At 41.6% G+C, this 20,945-nt stretch overlaps 1 protein-coding gene across 9 annotated transcripts in view; it reads right to left on the bottom strand.

The window, feature by feature from the left end:
* The window catches only part of PARD3B (par-3 family cell polarity regulator beta), a 440,403-nt gene that overhangs the window by 38,240 nt on the left and 381,218 nt on the right, over positions 1 to 20,945 (bottom strand). For 7 of the 9 annotated variants that reach the window (XM_067298774.1, XM_067298776.1, XM_067298777.1 and 4 more), the window contains one exon: positions 13,957 to 14,092. In XM_067298774.1, coding sequence (XP_067154875.1) covers positions 13,957 to 14,092 — 136 coding nt within the window. The remainder of the gene's footprint in view (positions 1 to 13,956; positions 14,093 to 20,945) is intronic. The other 2 variants (XM_067298775.1, XM_067298769.1) reach the window with 1 other exon arrangement.

Here is a 20,945-nt window from a genome sequence, read left to right as displayed (position 1 = left end):
TATTTATAGATGTATCTATCTATAATTTGCTTTAATTAAGTTGCATTGATTTTAATGACAGAAGCAGTCCTCAAAGAAGAGGCTAATGTTATATGAGCCCATCAGTACTGCTCTGCCATTGTTTGGATATAAGACAGCACCTTAGTACTTCATTTTGATATTCCTAGTGGTGCTTTCCTTGGCTAAGGGGCTGCAACGGCAAACCAAGACGACGTTGCATGGGAACTTGCAAAATCACCGCCACTGGTGGGAAAGCACTTTTAAGTGCCCCGTTACATGCCAAACTTGCACACAGGACAGTTTAAATGAATAAGAAAGGAAACAAAACCTCCCCAGCATCACAGGGCCTGAGAAACCTTGTATTCCTGCGCCGTTTCCGCTTTACAGACATCTTGGGGGTGTAGTAGCTACATGTCCTCAGTTCACCGCCTGATGCCTTGGAAGTTTTGTTTTGGCTAGGCTGGCAACTAATTTCAACTTTTCTGTTTTCTTGTTAACAGAAAATACAGGGTAAATAGTTTGGGAAGGGGAATCAACAAATAGGTGCCAGTTCACAGCCCAGTCCCCCAGGCACGGTCTCGCAGACCTTTCAAGTTCTGCTTTCTCAGTCACACAAAATGTTGAGCCTGCCTTTTCTTAAGCACATGCTCACTTCTACGCATTTATACTCCTGTTAGACTTCACTATCTCGTTTTGAGCTTATTCCAGAAACCCCTTGATACTATTAGAACTGTGACTAACATTGTCAAAAACCACCTAGGCGAGCTAAAGGAGGGTATCGCTGCAGTCTTAGCAGAGTCTCGCAGTCTTTGTTCCTGCTGGGCGCTACCACCTCCCTTGGCCCTGATTCAGGAAAGTATGCTAAGCACATATGATGGTGGTTTGTTTTAATTTCAATAGCATTTGATTTCTCTTGGAGGAATTCCCAAAGCTGACATACACCTGCATCTCTCACTGGCTGTATCTCCATCTCCTTCTCGGTGAAAATACACAGCAAGAACATCTATAGCTGTGTATCCAGTACTCGCCTTCACACACTTGAACCCAGCGTACTACTAATAATGAACTCTGCCTCTATGGCTCCAAAGTAACCCTGTAAGATATTATTGGTTCTATCTCAGAGACTTTCAGAACACAAAATATACTGAGGTAGCTTTATAACATTACTTATCTGGATCTTAATGTATCATTCACTGTTGTTAGGTTGTTCTTTTTTTTTCCTCCCTAAGTGTGAAAAATAAGTGCTGGCTTTTTAAATCACTGCCTTTTGGAACATATCAATTTATAGACTAATTTTATAAGAATTGTTCATGTTAAAATGCAAGGGCACGATCTCAAAGGAAAAGCGCCAAAGTAGTTATGCAAGTGCATTTTCAGCTTCTGGTCATCATTTTTCATTCACTGATTATTGCTTAAGTGTTGATTAATAGTTATGTTCATGCTGCTAGAATGCATTTCCCTTGGGTAAGAAAAACATCCTTGTCTAAAGGAAAAAGGAGATAGTAATCAAACCGTCCTTCCTCTTGCCCATGAGAGAAACAGACACACGCTCCAGTTACAAACGATCTTGGTTTTGCTGGTGAGTAGTTTTGACAATTCTCACTTAGACCAGCTGCACGCAGCCACAACGCTACTTTGTCGGTCAGACGGCTAGACAATTACACGTCCCTCAGTCTCTCCATCGCTTCTTTTGTGGGGGAAGAAGGGAGCTGAACAGTGGGGCTCAGTGCTGCTGCTTATATATATGTTTATATTGTCACCGTCCCTTCTCCCCGTGCAATAAACACTAGGAACACCGACGACAACAGCGCTCTGAGCCGGAATTAAGCGGCACTGATCATCTCAGGATTTACTTTTCCTCCTCAATAATACCCTACCTCTTGTTCAAGGAGGTGAAACTAATGGTTTAGAGATTTAGAGAGAGAGGAAAAATTCTCTATAAAGGCAATAGACTGAGGGAAATACAAACACAGATGGGAACTTTAAAAGGGAAACAGGCTGTTCCTATAACAGTTTAAAAACATGGCAATTGCCTTAGCTCAGTAGCAAACAAGCTCAGCATTTGCTGTATCTTGCAACGCTAAGGAGAGAGAAAATAGCAAAGATGGAGGTGAAGCCAAAACTGCAAAGTGTTTTCGCACAGCCCCACGAAGATAATACTCTGCTCTCTGAACGTCAGCTCTGCGATCCCCTGATCCCCGGGGCTGGAGCACTGTCGGTTTCCTGTGACCATGCAAAATGAGATCATTTCCTGGCCTGTGTCCTTCTCGGTGGGTGGCTTCTTTTTCCATTAGTCGCCTAATATGTTTTGGTTAATTCTACCTCTTAATTGTCTTTAATGAGCACCAGATTTGTGACACCTCACTTGCAAACCTATTCTCAGAGTACGGAAGCAAACAGAGGCCTTTGAGCCGAGACCAAAACTTGAAAGAAGTGCAAGAGAAACCCTCGGCGCGCATCAGCATTGATCCTTCCCAGCTCCAAGGGGGCATTTCAATTGCTCTACCACTGAACCAAGCCAAAGCAATTAATCTCTTCCCAACTACTACAGAGAGTAATTTAACTTGTCACCGAGGTACATCTGTGATGCAATATACGGCACACATAATATGTAGGTCTGTATACGTTTCTTAAAGCTGATCGCTCCTGGTTGGGCTACAAGACTGTACCCCTCCTTCCCCCTCTCAAATGAAACCAGTCCTCTGCCTTAGCCTCCCTTTGAAACTAAGCTGCTTCTCGTCCCTCCCAGCCTTGCATTCTTTGCTTCTCTTCTCACTGTAATTAGTTTACAAGACTACTTATCCAGATGATTACTGCTTTTAAATGACAGTCGTCTTTTCTTTTACTCCAGTTCATTGTTGTGTATCATTTTGTCTTGCCATCTGAATACCCAGTTCTCTAAAGCATTTTCTCATTATGTTATCTCCTAATATAAGACATTTTGAAATACTTCATGAGAGGCACTGTATGAAGCAAATTCAATTGAATTTTCTCTCAAAGTCAGCGGCTTTCAGCATCTTTCTCTAGCTAAGTCAGCAGAGTTCTTGGCACCCATGCCAAGGGGTAATGGCCACTCTTCACAGCCCAGATCTGAGCTTGCGCCCTTTTTAGGAAAAATGAGATGACAGTGTCAGAACCTGGAAAACAAACAGGGGACAGATCGATACTTCCACTTATGATGAGGATGGCAAACAAAACTGTACAGTGCATTTTTGAGGCTTTTACCACTCATATTAAGGTAATGCTATTTTGCCATCTCTCTCTCTACATCTGGTGTTGGTGCCGAATGCGTACGCGGGGGGTATGTCTGCATGTGTTTGTAGGGGGAGGGAAGAGGGAGGGAAGGGGGAAATAGCAGGGCACGGAACTAAATTGCAGAGCAAGTAGTGGAAATAGACAGTGAAAAGCTTCCCGCAGGCAGGCAGCTTCCCAGGGGAGAGCGAGCCTTTCATTGTCTATAAAATCATGCCTTGCTGGAGGTCCTCAAAAGTAGAAGGGGTAGCGCCTAGAGGCAGTAAATCTCTCACTGTTGTATTATTACATTCTAAACACTTAGCTACTGTGGAAGCCGGCACACCGCTTCAAGAAAAGAAAAGGAGGAAGACGGGGAAAACTGAACAAAGGGAAGAGGAGGAAGATGGCAATAAAATTGGGAAAGAACCCCCTGCCACAACGCTCCCCAAGAATAGTTCACATCAAAGAAAAACGGCAAAGAGTAAATTGTCACGGAGTTAAAAGTTAACCTCAACTCCTCCTTTTGTGATTTGACACCACTCTGGCACAGTATTCTTTGAATTTGAATGGTTAGTCTGTAGCACAGGGTATTAAATCCACCTTAATCCTGTTAAACATAGATGCCACTAAAGAGAGGCGCTCTCTCAATGGCATTATAACAAAAGCTCTCCACACTGCAAATTCAATACGGTTAACAAAAAAAATCCCAAACCTGGATTAATACTGAGCAAACAACATCAGCATAAGCAGGCTTAGAGAGAGGAATTGCTTTCCATATGCTACGGCATCAGGTTCCTCCGGATCTTCAGATACCAGCCTGTAAATGTTACAGACATTGTTTCTCCTGCTTGCAACTGCTGTTGGGTGGCGACCTTCTTTGCTTGCTGATACCAATTTAGCAGTTGGTACAGCTTCTCTGTGATCTGGTACTGTCTGTTGTTTGCTGGTACCAGATGGATACCAGATGGGTAAGTGTGGGCAATGGCTCCTCTGTGTTCCAGTCCCCAAAATCACTGCCTATAGGGTCAGTCCTGTCAGTTGACTCCTAAATGGCACTTCAAAGCAGCATTCTGAAAAAACCTCAACATCTGTTCCTTACTCCTAATGACCTTAAAAAAATGTTGCAGACATACTTCCCTTCAGCCAGGAGTTACCATGCATCTGCAGGAAAAATACAACCTTGCAGATGCTTGCAGCCATCAAGCTCACCCCTGGCTAATGGCAGCTCCAGAAGCCACCACCTCAACTCTGAAAGTCAGCACTGAATGTGAAGTATAATCAATACATTCTTTTCTGTGATAGCTCCACAAAGTAGATGTTCAGAGCTATTTCAAGGCATTTTTTCAAACAGTACTTTCAGCGGTCAAGTGGAAGAACAAGGAAGGAAAAAACTTAAAAGTGCCTTTGAAAGGCAGCAGAGATACCTGAGGGCCAAACAAAGCATAGAGGGAAAACCAAGGAGAGAGAAAGTGGTGGAAGAGATCTGTTGTAAGCATTAATTTGTGATTGGTCTTTCAAAATGTTGACCTGGTTGTCAAACTACAGGCAGGAACTGAAAGGTCAGTTAACGGTTTTGAATACTGCCTACTGCAGTTCCCTCCTATGCTATTTTGTATGACTACTACTATTTGTAAGAAAGAGGAAAAAAGTTTATTTAGGACAGTATAGGAGCATTTAGGTAAATTCTCTATATGTGCTACAGCAGAATGCTGTCTACGGAAAAATACAGCTGACATCAAAGCATATTCCCCACCCCCTGTCTTGCTTCATGGAGAAGTTATGATAAACAGGTTATGTGTTCCCTAGGGTTACCATGGAAACTCATTCTTTTCAGGCCATCATTTGCAAAGGTAAAATTTGCATTAAAATGTGATGGAATTTGATTTTGTGCGTGTGTGTGTGAAACTCAAGTGGGGTCATGCTACCACACAGTATAGCTATTATTTCAAACTCAGAAGCATACACTGAAGAGAAAGATCTATTAATCCACGTAAACACCTCAGTGACCAAATTACAGTTTAATTGCTAACTTGAAAGGTATCTTCCTAGCAAATTAAGAGAAATACTTTGAAAATTAGCTTCAAATGCAAATGTAAATGTTAATACTGATCCACTGGTGGGTACCACCAAATAGCATTTTGTTAAATTCCCCTATAATCATTGCACAGGGAAGACTGAATTTAGATTGTCAGACTGACTGTGTTTTGATGGTGGCAGGACAGAGATGGAAGGCACAGGCATGTTTGTCAAATTATACATTCTTATCATGCCTTGAAAGAGTTATTGTCAAATTACGAAGCACAGAATATAATTTTTATATAGCCATGCCTACCAGAACCCAAGCAACCTTTGGAGCTCCACAGGACCCGCCTTTGCTTGCCTTGTTCTGTGCCATATCATGACTTCAGCATCGTACTTTCACTCTAGATACCTGCAGCAGCGACTTTCCTAGGAGTACCTAGAGGTGTAAAGTGTACACCCGCTCAGGCCTCGCCAGGGCCAGTGCTCCACCACGGCCACCCCCAGGACTCACTGGCACGTGCAGCACTGGCCTTCCTAACACAGGAGCGTGTCATCTCCAACAGTAGTTGAGTCATTATTTCCAGCCTAGCAAGCAAACAGATAAAAGGACTAACACCAGAAAATTCTTACCAATTACTGACCAGACTACATTTCAGAAGAGATGCCAATATTTGTCCTCTTTCTCAGTTGTACGCAATCAGAACATACATGCTGACTTCAATACACTACTCTATGAAATCCACGATATTGTGGGACATTGGATTATTCACATATCACCTGCCTAGAATAGCAGGACCTCCTTGGAGCCAGCAGGGCCAGAATGTGTATTTCTGCTCCGAAGGCAGACAAGCCAATATCACCTGGATTACTGTAATTAGCTCCTACCATACAGGACTTACGACATACAAGCGTTGTATCATGCTGCCTTTCATACCGACAAATGCCTGCTTACAAATTCAATTTATTAAACAAAGCAAGGACATTAAAGAAAGTTTAAAAATCAGAAATGCAAACAAGAATGAACTGATTACTAACTTTTGCAGAATTCCTCCAAACTCAGCATGCTGATTAGATGGAATAAGTTCTAGCGGGATCCCAACTCAGCAAGAGTTAAGGCACCAGCACTCCTTTTTTCAAGTCCTCTTTGACAGTAAGAGTTGAGGCTGAAAATTGAAAAGAGCTGGCCTTGAGCAGAAAAGCCAAACTCATGTACGGCACCAGCCTTACTGAGTAAACGGAGCTCTCTTTTCCCATATTTTGTGCTTTATTTTAACACAGTCTTGATATTAGATTAGAATCTGCACTATAGACCTTAGACTAGGAACTAATAAAGTTATCCGCCCAATCTCTCTGTGTCTGAGGCAGTGACTTTATTTTTCATTTTAAATAATTATAACAATGTCGTCTGTTTGTTGAGAAAAATAGAGCCTTTATATATTCACAGATGATTGCTTATACACAGCACCCAGAGATACATTCTAATTACTTTTCACACCTTGGCTGTGAAGAAATCTTGAACTTTTTAGTGTTTTTAACTGCAAGACAATAATGTAGCCAGAAGACTCTGACACCCTACGCTACCGAAGCTGTGCCTGTGATGCAATTTAACAAGCAATTCTGCTAATGCATTTTGCAGTGAGGAACTTCAACAAAACTCAAGAAGACCCTAGGCCTGCACTTTAGATCTCATGTTGCAATAGTGAGAAGATCTGCATAGACACAGCATGTAAGAACTCAACCCAGAAATCAAAAGTTATTGGAAGTCTATTATTTCAGTTGGCTTCTGTCACATACCTAACTATAACAAATAAAAGATTTGTACTCTGTAACAACCTCAACAACATAGTTGTATTGCTTGCCCCAGCTTCTTTCACCCTTGACCCTGCTCTGCACACACTGGGTCAACCGTTGCAGTTTGCCTCATTGAGGTCATTCCTCCTTCTATGACATTAAATGGACAAATTTTGCAGGGCTTTGCCAAAACTACAATGTATTTTAGTGGGACATTATCCCCAGTAAGGGCAACTGGACAGTGACCAACATCTTTCTGACTAGGGTGCTGTCTGGGACAAAAGTAGCTAGGCAACTTGTTTGTATCATCAGTAATTTTGTTGTTGATTTAAGAGAGATTTTTTTTTAAATCAACAACATACTACACAAGGACATAATCCAGGGAGATTAAGCTGTGAGAATACACAAGGAAGTCAACCTTGTCAGCATCTATCTGATAAGGGCCCTGGATACCTCATGGTAAAGGCAAAGACTTCAATTTGTGCCTAGGAAGGGGTCACATCTGAGGCCCGATTTCAGGCCCAATCTAATAAATACCTAAGCATGTGCTTAGCTACAAACATGAGTTTCAATGGCAATATATACTCGTCTTGGGCTTAAAAAAATGAGTGTTGTGCTGACTGGGGCCTCTTTCCAGAAGTTGAAGCAGGCCTCTTACTAGTGGCCTGAGGAAGGGGAGGTCACTTTTAAAAGGAAATCTACTTTTTTTCCCCTTGTAGTCAAGACCCACCAGCAGCTGTATTTGATTCGACGGTATGTGGGGCACTGACTTGCTAGAGGTCGGGACCGAGCTGTCATGGAAAAGTCCGTTTCACTGAGGATAAGGGAAGGTTCAAAGTGCAAAGTATTAGCTTTGGTGACCCCTCACGAAGGCTCAGCGTTAAAATCTCAGTCCTCTTCCACCTTCTCCACGTGACGCAGCCCGAGATTTGACAGAGGAGACGCACATGCTCAAGGGCTGTGGACACATGTTCACGTACCTGGTAAATGATCTAGGAAATCCACAAGTAGATGAAAAACTGTAAAGCAAAAACTTGCCGAAAATGAAGCATGTGGCAAAGAGCCAGGTGTGGGCTACGCAGACCTGTGATGATGCCCTTGCCAGGACCCACAGTCGGCGCGGGGCCTAGCTCCGAAACGGCTGTTCCCGTGCGCGTACAACCGAGCCCCCAAGGCTAGAAGTTGCAGAGCCAAGGCCTAAGCACACAGCGCAGCAACTGTGCACAGTATTTACGGTATGGATTACTTGCCACCAACTCCCCTCATCAATACAATTACCAATCAGGGGGTTGTTTCTTGCCTCCCTAAGCACATCGCCAAATTAGGAGAAATACATCCAACAGAAAACCTCTGGGCTCTTTGCAACGCACCGAGGCGACGTGCAGCAGCTGCCAGGGCTCTGCCGTGCCACCCTCACGTTCTCGGCTCGGGCGGCATCTGGAGACCCTCCACTAACCGCAAGGGACGTGAGCGCCGGGGCACGGGTAAACACGGAGGCTCCCGGCGCCGGGAGCTCTGCGAAGAGGCGTGCACCCGGAGAGCCTGGCAGCACCCCACGCGGCAGTCTGCTTCACTTCAGCTCTTTCTGTGGAGTAACAGGAAAGCTTAGGTGTTTGTCCGCCTCAGAATCAACACCCGGCCTTGAAGCACCACAAAACCCAGTCGTCTGATGAGGTACCTCGTGGGATAAATGACACGATGCGTTTCTGGAGTTCACAGAACATTCTGGGTATAAACAGTACCCGTGGGCTTTGATATGATGACATATGGCACCAGAACCGCTTCCCCCGGCAAATAGGAGCGCGTACATAGTGTTAGCATGAAGACACGAGCGTTTCAGACTCCCCTCTGCTTCAGATATTCTATGCCAAATTTAACCTTTGTGTAAATAGGAATGACTCCAAACAAGTTATAAGAGTCACTCTGTATTACTAGTATTAATGAAACTGAATTTGGCTTTCCTTGCATGTGCCATTTGGAATAGTTTATTTTTTGCATGAGGTTTGGCAGGGATTTCTACACAACAGTTTTCCCCCCAAACCTACCCCCAAAGCCAGCCTGCAAATTTCAGAATCTCTGCTTTGCTAGAACAGCTTTTCAGAACATACCCCAAGCTGAAACCTTCGCTGTACAGGGAGAAGTAGCGACCATAAAGAGTTCTTGATTGGTGAGTTAATCATACATCCTGGTAAAGTATTTTACATCCTCTCTTAATTAATATGTTTTAATAACACATACACAAAAATATTTCTGACCCCCAGTTTTCAAAGCTGCTACACTTCATGTAATTCACCCTTTCTTTTTTTTTAATTCAATGTTTTCTACTGACTAATAGTCTGTGGGCTTTCAGAAAGTCTGGAATTCATAGCAGTTTCTGCTATATGGTTTTACATAGTACATAAAATTGTCATTTCTCCCATTGCGCTAGAAGAGAGGAATGTTATTATTCCAGAAGTTGGAATTTTGGTTTTGGTTTCTAACTGTAGTCCAACACAAACGTCTGTGCATTTTGGGAACCTAACCTATTTGAAATGCAACATCCTGAACCTGGAATTAATTGATCACGAAAAGCACAAACAGCTCCTTATTCATTCTGCAGCAAGTATAGAAGAACCTTTTGACACATTATGGAAAAATAATGCAGTTCTTAACACTCCTTTTCTTTTCTGTTTGATTTTTAGGCTTGGACCCCTGCCAGGCACACAATAAACTACTTGGCCTTTAACACAGACAGGCATGATTCTTCTTCCATACTCTTAACTGGGAACTGACAAAACTCAGTGCATCACAGATTTGCTTCAATCAAAAGGTTCAGAGCCAATACCCAGAGACAGGATTCCTTATATTTTTAGGTTATTTATCAACCTATAGATCTGATTTGCAAATGAGAAAGAAAACAGCCCTTAGAATGATTTAACATAATGTTGGGTATAGGATCCAGTGAAGCTGATGTGGTTGCTGACAGGTGAAGCACTGTTCGCAGTGTGGCCTCGGTTACATGCAGTCCTTCAACATTCATAAAAAAGAAAGTTTCAAGAAGAATTTACTGCCATCCTGACGGAAAGAACTGATGTTTTAAGTAACTGGATTTGTACGAAATCTGTAAGACAATCCAAGTAAATCCTCAAATAGATGATTAATTCCTCATTATTTAAAAGTCCTTAAATACAAGTGCACACATACACAGACACACACGCTAACTTTATGGCTCGACTTGACAACTCCTCCTCTTTTTCTCATGATCTTTTATTAGTCTGTGACTCCAGAGCCCTGAGAGTGCCTCATGCAAAAGCCCTCTAGCTCCTGAGGAGACTGTTTAAGTTCCTGGGGCTTATTGCTTACATACTTCTCTCAAGGTTTGACTAATACTGCTGTATATGATAATACTATATAAACATATTAAATCTTTTTCTGTGCACCCCAATGCCCTTAGCATTAGGTTTCTACAGAATATTTTCATGAGTGCTTTCACTATCTAACTGACACCCTACGAAGACATGACTATGTATGCACATGCCTAAACTCTGTCCTGAGAGCTGATACTTCCCAGTAGACGTCCTGGCTGTCAGAACATTTCACAGTAATCTCATGTTATACTGACAACAACAGGTACTTTTTTTCCTGGACAATATTTACGCTTACCACCAGCCTGTCCTTTGGTTAACTAGGTCTAGCTGAGGTTTACTTTAAGCCTTGTGATCTACCGTATCGAATGTGGCTTATCATTTATCCCAGTTATACACTGGGGGGGCAGGGGGGTGTCCAAAGGATGGCAAAACCAACAATAAACAGAAACACAGAGAAAACGGGAAAGAATTTCAAAGGATCTGGCTATATAGCACAGACAGTGCCATATACATGTGTCTGTTTATGGAGACCCACTAAACTGAATTATTCAGCTACTTCTTACAAAAAATGAAGGCGCAAGAGAGCAAAAATTCTTCCAACAACAGATGAGAAGAACAGAGGAGAACTGGAAATGGATGAGGGGGAGGAACGGATGATGAGAGAATAGCAGGCTTATTTGAAATGAATTTTTGACCTTATTTTTAAAACATTTATGGATCCCAATTGCCTGTCATGAGATCATTTTCCCTTACAATACTGTCTTTTCAGCCGGCTCTGCACTTTAACTTGATTTATCCCACTTTAAAAAAAGTAGCTTGTTAGAAATACCCCTTCTATTAGAAATTCTGTCCCATTACAGTGTCAGCTAAAGGCCACTTGTCAATGTCAGCTTTATCAGATAGAAGTTTGCCTCATGAGTTCTCAGATACTTTTCTGGAGGACAAGACCCAGGGTCCATTTCTGAGGCTGTTGATTTGCCATGGATAGTGTCTTCTCAAATTATCCTCTGTTATTTCCCAACTTATCTGCACGTTTCATGAGATGGAGGGTAGTGATTACAGCAGCTGCTGTACATTAGAAAGACATCTTAAAGCAAAGCTGGCTTAGGTAAAACAGCTGACTGACAAAAGCATAGAAAGAACTAATCGAGTATTAAAAATACATAGGGAGACACAGCACCTCCTTTCCAGCTGCAGCTTCCCTGGTGACATAACCTCCTGTGGGAGGTAAGAAAGCTTATACCAGAAGGTTTTCCTCCTCCTCAGCTGTCTGCTCGCTCTTTAAAGAGAGACCTGACATCCTAGAGATTAGAACAAGTTTTTATTTATTTACAATTATGCAATTAGTCATCAGCCTGTCTCTTCACTGATGAGTAAAAGTGGAGAAAATCAGCTGTTGTTCAATCTGTGTTACCACAGTACTGCTAAGGGTCAGCAGTCTGAGGTGGGAAACATGATATTAGTTATAAAATGTCTAGAGGACTGTCCTGGCAAGATGCTTTTGAGACATTTGTTTTCTTTTTAATATTTTGATTCTATTTTTGTTTCTTCTTCCTTTGAATGTATGAATGTAACATATATATTTTAAAAGTAAAACCACATGTCAGAGTAAAGCTCAAGAACTTCCAGACAGGAGCCAAAAGAGAGCGAGCTGTGGCCCCATTGCTGTCCAGACCAAAGCAAGGCTGGATGGATCAGTGGATGCACCTTGATTTTGTTGCAGTGAGAGACCAGAAGTCTTTGAAATTTGTAAGCCACTTCAACAGGAGGAACTGTTGCAGCAACAAGTTTCAGAGTATTACAGCCCTTAAGGTAGACTCTGAGTTTAAAGCAGATTGCCATTTCTCACAACAAAAATGTTTAAAAATATTCTGCATTTGAAGAAAAACCCAAAACAGTCCTGGTGCCACTCCTATTAATCAGTTCAAGACTGAGAGATTCAGAGCTCTCTTTCAGGTGCTCTGATTAAGTATAACTTACCTCATAGGAAAAGCAAAGCTTTGGACATCAGTAATCTCTGGGCATTACACCTAATAGGAAAGGCTTAAAAGGGATTAGCTACAAGGAGCCTTTGTGAATCTTAGGAAACTACGCTGGACCACAAATCTGAACATCCTCTGAGAGTTAATAAAGCTCTATCAGTTTCAGATAAGAAGTAGAAATCCTCAGGTTGCTGAAGATGTACCACTGGGCAGGTCTGGTGTCCCTGTCAGGACACTTAATATGCTGTAAGATTTCAAGAGATGGACACATTTGATGCATATTCTAATTTTAGTTTGCAATAGCTATTCAGAAGAAGAAAGGCAGCTACATAGATTCCCCAATTTGGGTGACAAAATTCAAGGCAGCAGATTGAAGTTAACTGCTCTAAGGAAAGAATTATTTTGCTGAAGGTGATATTTTTGGTAATTAAAACAGAGTAATATATACAAAAACACTTTTGAGGGTTAATAAACAAATATATATGTTAATTTATGTAAAACCATCATTTTTAACTGTATCTCTCTGTGGTTGCAATAAAATCTAGTCTCACATAAGATTTTTTTTTGACTATCACCCCAGCCGCTAAAGATTTCACTTCATCATTTGCACTGATAGCGTAGGGGGCACTAAAAACAATGGTGATGTTAGTAAAAACCTCAAATCTATTTTGATTCTAAAGATTTTAAACACAGGTCTATCTGTTTGGCGCTCTCTTAACTAAAATTTTAAATATAGCATAAATGGCATCATGTCAAAGAGCTACATTTTTGAATGCTCGTTGATTATATTTACTTCTGAAGAGACAGAGCCCAGCACTGAAATCTTGCTGAGGTGAAGCTCCTCAGTGCTACAGTTTGATCCTATAGGCCATAGCTGTTGCATTTAACACATCGAAAAATCAGATGCTCTTGATTTTATCACTGGTTCTACCATAGATTACCCAAAGATTATATGTCTCTGTGTCCTGTGACTCCCAGATATACAAGAGGGAATACAGTATGTCTCTAACAGTTCCTTACCATTGGTAAAATATTTTAAGATCCTTTAATGGAAGAGGAGCAAAATATTCCATTTTTCACTTCATAAAAGTGACTGAAGATGTATCATGGCCAGACTGCTATTGGCTTGTGTGCAGAAGGAAGGGCAGGGGCAGACATGCTTACATTTCCTCCCTCTCACTTTACAGCAAAGCACAGTGAGAGTCTGTTCTTCTAATGCTCTCATTAAACCCAGAGGGAATCACTGGATGAACTAAGAGAGTACCATAAATCCTGCTGAAAAGCCTTGATGCCACCACATGTGACTGAAAGTTTGGCAAGGATTGCAGATCTTGGGCCTCCCCTGGGAGAGAGGAAACCTGGGCCTAAATCAATACAGCGAATAGACATGTTATTTTTAGCCAAGTTTTCAGGATATCCATATTGTCTTTGGTGGGTGGGCATTAAAAGATTTCTTCATTTCTACAAAACCCAAATTCATGTCAAGTTGACACAACGACTTCTGGAAAGCAGGAACAAACCAGCATCTTCTGCAAACCCTGAATGCTGCAATAGCACTTTGCATCATGCTGTGGACCTACCCAACGCTGCTCGTAATCAGATGGTTGTGTTCTTCCCTCATCATCCTCATAGAAAGGTAAGCCCTCTCGCCTGGCCTGATGGTACTCCTTCCGTAGCTTCTGGATACGATCAGCATTCACACCACCTGGACAGCTGCTGAGGGAAAAAAAAAAAACAGTTAAATAAAACTCATCTGTACACATGTATCTTAAACACGTGCCAGATACCCACTTGAGCACACACGCGAAGTACTCGCACCTGTGAGACGAATGCACTGTGAACCTCTGACTGTCCTGACCTGCATAGTAGCTCACATCACCCCTATTTTTGCATTCTCCTATTAATAAAGCTCCTAACTGTGAACTTGATCCCCGTTTTCAAAAAAGACTCTCCCTGTCCAAAGAACTTACAATTCCAGTACACGACAAGAGACAACAGATGGATGCAGACAGATGGGGGAGCACAAGGAAACTTTTAACATTCCTATGAGCAACTATAAATGGCTATCATATTTTAATAATAATGATGATGATAAGCTGCCAGAAAAATGTTTCCTTTTGCTCCCACGCTAAATGTGGAATTTCCCTAAAATTACATTTGTTCGAGGTAAAGAATAGATTTTATTCACAAAGAAGCACAGAAAAGGTTTTATCTCATAAGAAACAACCTCCCTCCCAATTATACAAAGAACTAAAACATCAGCCATGAAAATACAGGGGAGGCAAAAGAGATGGGAAAGCACACTATCAAATCTTGACACCATTTTTTAAAGTGGTAATTAGGCAGTAATCCAACAAAGACTTGCTTGCACGCTGAACTGCATGCTCTACAGACTGCTTCGGCAAAGCTAGTGCAGTTACTCAGTTTGTTGAGTTAAACACACGCATGTCTTTGTGGGTTTTGAGCCTCGTAAGCCTTCCAAAACCTTACAGCTGGACTTACACAACCGTGGAAGCTCATGCAATACCTGGAAGGATTAACCACCACCCCCACCCCAACCTGAAAATCCCCAAGAATAAAACTTCAAAAAATACAGCTACGTTCAAAACGGATAAACTAAAAGTTTCCCGCAGCTATTTCTAGCCTTGCTCTAGTCAGCACTGGGGTGGATACTGACTGCATGGCTCAGTAACATTTACCGGCATTCACAGGAGATTAACGTACAACTTATTTGGGGCCACTCCTAAACCAACACCAATAAAACCTGGTTATTGCAGCACATCCTCAGATATTCTCTTACTCTGCAACCTTAACTCTGCCCCTCTGAGAATGGGCTACAGCAGGACGGATTTATTCACATGAACCACCCTCCACGGAGCATCTTGTCATACCTCCTTCCCCCGTGTTTGCCAGACTCTACGGAAGCTGTTTATAGGATTTTTCATAGCAAACTGAATTTATAAAGCACATATAAAAGATTGGACATAAACCCATCAGTTCAATAATAAATAGTTTCTAGTATCTAATGGCTATCTAGATTGGTGGCTAAATTAGGTTTGAAATTAATTTCCAATGAAGGGAGATTTCATATAGAGTGCAAATGCAATGGAGCATGCAGGCAGCACTGGGAATGTTTGCTTGCAGCATCAGGATGTTTCCATGAGAAGCGAACACTGGAATGACTTGCTTCCGCGGCTCCTAAGCGATCTGGGCCCCTCTCCTCTACAAAGCCCCGAGGTCTCAAGCTTCTTTGGCTGGCTTACCCAGCTTTTCCAGAGCACAGGAAATTTTTCTCATCATCTGCCAAGACGGTGCAGAAAGCTTGTACAAACTCTGTGGTCTATTAAAAAAAAATGCACATTCCCTCTTTTTCCTCCTGACTCTTTCCACAGTCCTTGTCCTTGCATGTGAACAATTTCACACGTGAAATCTCGTTAACTAGTGGAGAACCTCTCCAGTTTCCAGGATACTGGGACTGAGACTGGCTAATGGGGGATACCACTTAGGACAGTGAATTCTGGAGCACAATGCAAGATCAATACAATACCTGTGAAAGCCTCTGACTGTACTTGTGTCTACAGAAAATAAAGAGTTTAATTAGGGCTGCCACCATACAGAAGAGGCCCAAAGTGCAGTGCTGTCCTTGTTGCTTGGCCAACATCATTACCCCCAAAGCAGCGGAAGCTGAGAGGGGGAAGCAAGGAAACACAGGCAACGTCTGGTTTGAATCAAGCTGCTCTGGCTCCCTGCAGCTCTCTGCAAACTGTATTAGCACCTGCGACCAGTGGTCTGATTGCCACATACCCACTTTTTACCTCCAAGTATGTTTTGGCTGAAGAGGTAATCTGAAAATATCATAAAGTTTTTTTTTCTTTTTTTGAATGAAACTTGAGATTCATTCATTCAAGCAGAGTGTCAAATACTGTGAGAAGCAGCAACAGCAGCCTGCGCTCCATTTGCCGCAAATCTCCTCTAGGTGAGCTTCCTTTTGCTAAAGCCCATCTAGCCAGCAAGTGGAAGGAGCTGCAGGACAAATGGAGATTGATTATATATATATTAAAAGTCTGGGCTTGACAGCTTTTTCTTTGGCAAACCTCTGCCATGCCATATTAAAGTACAAAACCTAACCATGAGAATGAGTAAGAATATTTGAATGAAAGATAGCACCAAATGGAAATTTATCCATCTGGATTAGTGCGAAAACACAAGCATAATCTCTGTGGAAACAAGCAGCTCCATGAAGTCTGATTTTCTGTGCCTCTCCTCTCATGCGGATTCTCTGGTGTCTGATAATGTGACTAAGTTCACACTGCAGTGTTCCTCCTGGCAAGGGCATTAATCTGGGGCTCTCTCTCGCTGCTTTTTCATGAAACTTATGGTGACTTAGTGTCTTTGAACATCATCTGTCAAATCTGATCAAAATTGGCCAGTACGTTCAGAAGTTGTTAGAAAGGTGCGTGGGGGTAGGGTGGGAACAGACTGGCAGAGGGATGATCAGTACAACAGCAGCTTCATTTTCTTAGGAGAAAGCTTAAGACGCAACAAATCATTTTTTTTCTCCATCACTGCTTATAGGCACAAATATAAAAGACTGGCTTCTGAAGGAGCTGCGTATGCAGCTTCCCATGAAAGTTTTACCCACTCCTGAATAACGTGAGATGAATATGATGCCCTATGCAATGATCACGAAACAGTTCTGAATTTCAAGTTGGCTCCCGACAATTATGTGAATATATGAACCACATTCAAACTCACCAGATGAATTCAATCAGCACTGTGCAAATATCGCATACATAATCTATTAGTTTACCCCAAAGAAACTGAAGCATTGAATTCAAACAGAATGAAGTCATCAGTAATATAAAAAAGAAACCGATAAGGCAATATTAAAAAACCCCACAATTTTCCAAGATTTGCAGAGAAGATCATACATTGACTGTAAACTATTCTCTCATCTGCCTATAAATACATAATTAAAAAATATTGGTTTGATCAGATAGCAGTTCTCAGACAGGGAAACGATAGATGAATACCGGTTCAAATGTTTAGGATGCATAACTATTTATACTGAAAAGGAACCTGAACTTACAGAAGAAATATAAAAACAATACTCCAATCAAAGTCAATTTATTTTAAGGAGACTTACTGAAGCTTTTCACAAAGACTAGTAAGGACAGGAGACATTTCTTTTACAGTAGCTTCACATTTAATGTAGCGCTCCCTCCTCAAGGAGATATAAACTGTCCTCGTCACATCTACAATTTAGTGGAAAACTCCCTTCTCTGCCATGCACTGCAAGTCCTTCCCACAGGGCTGCACAACCACACGTTTCCCATTGCCCCCCAACACATACACGGGCTCACAGGCACAACTAACCGACCCACCAACTTCTCAGGTGTCACGACAAAATTGAGAGAGAACCATCCACTCCACATGGGAACAGAAGACTTGACAATTGACTTCAGGATGGTTTTCTACAATTGCGCTAAATGCAAGGAGACCGACTCAGAAGTGGATGATGCTGGGATGGAACTTGAAGCTTTTGGGGGAAGTTTTTAAAGAACATGTAGGTGGGGAAAAATATCTGAGAAACTTTACATAGACTTTAGCGAAGATTCAGAAGCTGATTTCATACAATGGTAGCAAAAACCCTCCAAAATCCCAAGCACAAAGTAATCTTAAGAGGAGAAGTTCAACAGTCTGAATAAGCTGCACATACTGCAAGGACTTTTTTGGGGGGAAATTAAAAAAAAAAGATATATAAATAATAATACAATAAAATACATAATTATCTCATATGAACAATCAGAAGAGGAAAAAAACAATCAGCCATCCTGTAGTTTTGCTGGAGATGAGCCTTACAAACCAAAGCTATCTTCTGGCTTGAAAGAAAGAAAGAGTTTCTGGGTTGCTGGGCTGTATCACTAGCTAGACAGACAGCCGCCAGAAAGCAGGGGCTGCAGCCTTGCATCTGCATTTGTCAGAGTCACTGAACAGGTTCCCTTTTGCTTACTGCAATTTTAAAGAGAGTTTTTTTTAAAGTTTGCTGGAAGTCAGATGCCTCAATTGCTTTACAACAGTGGGCTCTGGGTTTCAGTGAGGAACTGCTGACAGTAGCGGAAAGTCGCCTACTATTTCATTCATTTCGATTAGGGTCTAAACTTCTGCTTCTCTCAGACACTCTGTCTGCAAAATAGGACTGATAATATTCTCTTCCTCCAGTGTTATATACTTGGAATGTCACAAAAGAAAATTGCTCTAGAGCTGCTGTCACGACAGCTCCCCAGTCCTGTTTTCTGGATTCAGACCAGTCTGTGTGTCCAGATCCAACCACTAGACCACATGCACTTTCAAAGACTTTTCTTATCCACAGTTTACTGGAAAAAGACAAAAGATTTACACATCCATGATGGAAAGAGCAAAATCCTAAAAGCGATTGCCCTGGTTTGTACCCCCAGGAGTTTTGGGTGTCCACTGACTTTTTGGTCAGGTGGCCCTCTAGTTAGCCATGTTAGCCAGGTTGCTTCTTATGGTGCAAAAGTCTCCTGTCTTAGATGAGCAGAATTTTTCAAAGCTTTTCCTCCATGTGCTGTGAACTGGGAAGAGAGGGTATCTATGCTCTTGCATCTCCCCTACTGGTAGGGAACTCGGTGTTTTAGCAAAGAAAGGACAAGCAACGCTGATGGGCTCCGACTGCTCCATTGCACCTCAAAGACTGCCCAGAAGGTGCCAAAGATCTACAAACGGCCACTTGAGCATGAAGTCAGAATAGGTGTCCCAAAACAAAATGGAAACTGTAATTTGGCACGGGCTTTTCCTCAAAGTCCCTCTAACATCATCTAAAACATGACTGTGAAATTTCATTCCATCATCTCTGTAGAGCTAGATGAGCAAGCACCACAGCAGTACCATGGCATTCCTAACATGAAAGATGAGTTATTTTTTCAGTGAATCAAAACATCATCATTAGTATTTAATATATACAATATGGCTCAGCTTTTGCACAAAAATATCCCCTCTATTTTTCCTGTAAGTAACTAATCTGGATTTCAATCATTCAGGTTAAAAATGTCATTTTTCAAATTAGTGACTTCTTACTGCATCTCTCTAGATAGCACAAAATTAAAAACAAGTGTCACATGTACAGGCTAAGATGAACCACTTAAAGCTGTATATAAACACACATTTTCTGAGGCAATAAACATTTTGTTTCCAGTGGTTTTCCTAAATGCATTAATATTGCACAGGGCTTTTTTGCCAGCCACTTATTTCCAACGCTGATTTCACCCAGCTGACTGTCAGCCTCTAAACAAACAACTTCTGTTTCCAAGTTGGAAAGAAAAGAAAAGAAAAGAAAAGAAAAGAAAAGAAAAGAAAAGAAAATTTTTTCTTTTAGTGAATTTTCCATTAGGAAACAAACACAACACAAAACTCGATTCACACTGACTCAAGAGAATGGACAATCTTCCAGTCACAATCTGCTATAAACCAAAACTGATTTTATAGACTGAAAGGAACATACTGGTCTGCACAGAGATGCACAACATAAAGGAGTCCAACAGAGTGAGTAAGAGAATATTTCACTTATGGTAAAACTTTCATTTTGGAGTTACAACAAATGAATATTCAAGACATTATTCTTTCAGTTCCAGCCCTTGTTTTCCCACCCTGAAGTATTACACTGCTTAGGAAGATATTTATGCAACCCTAATAGTAGGAAGGAATAAAAAGAATGGTGGAAAGCGATAAAAAGAAAATCAATGATAAGAACATAACTCTACAATATTTCAGCTTTCATCTTTGTCACCCACCAAGGGAAAGCGAGTTTAGGAAGAAATGAACATTTGTTGTTTTCATATGTACTCAAGTAAATGAATGATATTGCAATAAAAGACTTGTCAGAAGTACCTCATTGACAGTACCCATATTGCCTTGTAGGCTCTGGGATCATCTCTGACGTTCAGACAGAAATAGCTCAGGTCTCAGCTATGCACATCGCACAGTGAGGACCCAATTTAAGGACCATGGCTCGCTAGCTACTGGAACTATGGGAACTGTTTTATTGGGCTCTACACCACTTGCTCTCTTGCTCAGGGCAGGAATATATCTTGTGTATACACAATCACAGTGTGTATCAGTGGAAAGAGGCCTGAGTAGGACACCTGATTTGGAAACTTGTGAAGAGTGGCTGGAAGGAAGACGGTGGGCCCAGTTCCATATAGACAGGACTAGCCTGAAAGGGTCCAGATAGATGGGCTGACAGAGAAGCAGTAGGTGGATATGTTTCTCTCCATCCATGTGTGCGTAAATACACACAAAGTTAAGGATCACAGATAAACCGCACAAAACCAAACTTCACTGAAGTAGCTATTTACATTTATTTGAACTTACATACTGATGTCCCTGAGTCGTAATCTGCTTTACAATACTTAAAAAGAAGTCATAACTGCTCTTTGGTGGAACATACGCTGTCACCTCTCAGTTCTTTAGGCTAACATAAAAGCAGTACAACCACTTATGTCCAAAAGGTCAAAGACTCCTAGGGCAGCACATGACTACCATTTGTCTG

Source organism: Apteryx mantelli, chromosome 6 (assembly GCF_036417845.1).
Source record: "Apteryx mantelli isolate bAptMan1 chromosome 6, bAptMan1.hap1, whole genome shotgun sequence".
In the NCBI taxonomy this organism is placed as follows: Eukaryota; Metazoa; Chordata; class Aves; order Apterygiformes; family Apterygidae; genus Apteryx; species Apteryx mantelli.
Note: the sequence above shows the minus strand (reverse complement) of the source record. Positions and strands in the feature narration are given on the sequence as shown.